The 2,500-nt window shown below is 55.6% G+C and overlaps 1 protein-coding gene across 1 annotated transcript in view; it reads left to right on the top strand.

The window, feature by feature from the left end:
* The window catches only part of LOC306917954 (mitogen-activated protein kinase 11-like), a gene marked incomplete at both ends in the record, with an annotated part of 7,485 nt that overhangs the window by 824 nt on the left and 4,161 nt on the right, over positions 1–2,500 (top strand). Inside the window, one exon of the mRNA XM_079530857.1 lies at positions 1,913–2,027. Coding sequence (XP_079386983.1) covers positions 1,913–2,027 — 115 coding nt within the window. The remainder of the gene's footprint in view (positions 1–1,912; positions 2,028–2,500) is intronic.

Genomic DNA, 2,500 nt, shown 5'->3' with positions numbered 1-2,500 from the left:
CACAGGCTGGGAGCATCGCTCCACAGGCTGGGAGCACCGCTCCACAGGCTGGGAGCACCGCTCCACAGGCTGGGAGCATCGCTCCACAGGCTGGGAGCACCGCTCCACAGGCTGGGAGCACCGCTCCACAGGCTGGGAGCACCGCTCCACAGGCTGGGAGCATCGCTCCACAGGCTGGGAGCATCGCTCCTCAGGCTGGGAGCACCGCTCCACAGGCTGGGAGCATCGCTCCACAGGCTGGGAGCACCGCTCCACAGGCTGGGAGCACCGCTCCACAGGCTGGGAGCATCGCTCCACAGGCTGGGAGCACCGCTCCACAGGCTGGGAGCACCGCTCCACAGGCTGGGAGCACCGCTCCACAGGCTGGGAGCATCGCTCCACAGGCTGGGAGCGGCTGTTGCGCAACATTCAATGTTATTTTCTGGTGAGACGTCATTGAAAATGTCCCCCCCCCCCCCCCATTTTAGCCGACGAGACCGAAAATCTTAAAACGTGAATAACTCTTGATCTAAAATCATTCCGTCCAATTCTAAGAAAAGATTATGTGTTAGACGGCCCACCGCGGTCCCGTCGCTAGTCGCGTTAGAATTAATTAACCCATTTTGGGTGGGAACCCCTTTTGGTGTTAGCATTATGTTATGCTTTAGCTATTGAAAAATAGCAGATCTACAAGCTCATAGCGCGCCACCGAGTGGCGCGCTACGAGCTTGTAGGTCTGCTATTTTTTAAAAATCGAAGAACCACTGACATAGAAACACAGCTTTTTCAGAAAACTGTCAGGATGTAGAAGACATTTTTAGAATCTGATCTCAGGTCAAAATGGGTTAAAAGAGTGTTTTGGCTACATTTAGCTGCTACTTCAGCCACAGCCGGGATAACATCCGGTCCGACGGTAAACGTGCTCCGCTGCTATAAATCGCTGGTCCCTCTGATTTAATGGATTAAATAACCTCTGATTTAATGGATTAAATAACCTCTGATTTAATGGATTAAATAACCTCTGATTTAATGGATTAAATAACCTCTGATTTAATGGATTAAATAACCTCTGATTTAATGGATCAAATAACCTCTGATTTAATGGATCAAATAACCTCTGATTTAATGGATCAAATAACCTCTGATTTAATGGATCATAACCCCGGGCGTTGGGGGTAACCCGGGCGTTGGGGGTGTGTTTAGGGCGTTGGGGGTGTGTCCGGGCGTTGGGGGTAACCCGGGCGTTGGGGGTAACCCAGGCGTTGGGGGTAACCCAGGCGTTGGGGGTAACCCGGGCGTTGGGGGTAACCCGGGCGTTGGGGGTGTGTTTAGGGCGTTGGGGGTGTGTTTAGGGCGTTGGGGGTGTGTCCGGGCGTTGGGGGTAACCCGGGCGTTGGGGGTAACCCGGGCGTTGGGGGTAACCCGGGCGTTGGGGGTGTGTTTAGGGCGTTGGGGGTGTGTTTAGGGCGTTGGGGGTGTGTCCGGGCGTTGGGGGTAACCCGGGCGTTGGGGGTAACCCGGGCGTTGGGGGTAACCCGGGCGTTGGGGGTGTGTTTAGGGCGTTGGGGGTGTGTTTAGGGCGTTGGGGGTGTGTCCGGGGTTGGGGGTAACCCGGGCGTTGGGGGTAACCCGGGCGTTGGGGGTAACCCGGGCGTTGGGGGTAACCCGGGCGTTGGGGGTAACCCGGGCGTTGGGGGTGTGTTTAGGGCGCTGGGGGTGTGTTTAGGGCGTTGGGGGTGTGTTTAGGGCGTTGGGGGTGTGTCCGGGCGTTGGGGGTAACCCGGGCGTTGGGGGTAACCCGGGCGTTGGGGGTAACCCGGGCGTTGGGGGTGTGTTGGGGGTGTGTTTAACACGTTATAGCTCAGGCTATAGGGCACTATCACACTGACAGAACGTGTCTGTCCGTCTGTCCTTCCGTCCGTCCGTCCCACAGATCCTGGACTTCGGCCTGGCCAGACAGACGGACGACGAGATGACCGGCTACGTGGCGACGCGTTGGTACCGAGCGCCGGAGATCATGCTGAACTGGATGCACTACAACCAGAACGGTGAGGACGAGACCGGTGGCTCTGAGAGAGACCCCACATTCTTTTTTTTTTTTAAATAATTTTTATCCCACAATTTTGTAACCCATTTTTTCAACCAGTGTCAATTATCTAATGTAATCCTGGCCGCTGCACTTCCTCTGCCAACCTGGGGGGGGGGGGCAGCGGACTGACCTCATGCTTCCTTCTATGCATGAGGAGTCCAAGCTGCTTCTTTTCACCTGACAGGAGAGTTTCCCTGCCGTACAGTAGCGCGTGGAAGGAACACGTTATTCCGACCAGCTTCTTTTCCCCTCCATCAGGCGCCCAGGCTGGCCAGGGGGAGGCAGTTTAGAGACCAGGATTACTGCATGTATTTTGTGAGGGTAGCTACCCTAGGGGTCCTGGAACAACATGTTTTGAGAGATGGGGGTCGGCGGATGATTCAAATCATTTTGGGGGTCCTTGACATGGAAACGTAGGTTTTTCGGAAAACC

This window comes from Electrona antarctica (genome assembly GCF_951216825.1).
Source record: "Electrona antarctica genome assembly, contig: scaffold_1748, whole genome shotgun sequence".
Lineage (NCBI taxonomy): Eukaryota > Metazoa > Chordata > Actinopteri > Myctophiformes > Myctophidae > Electrona > Electrona antarctica.
This window is presented reverse-complemented; position numbering and strand designations above follow the sequence as displayed.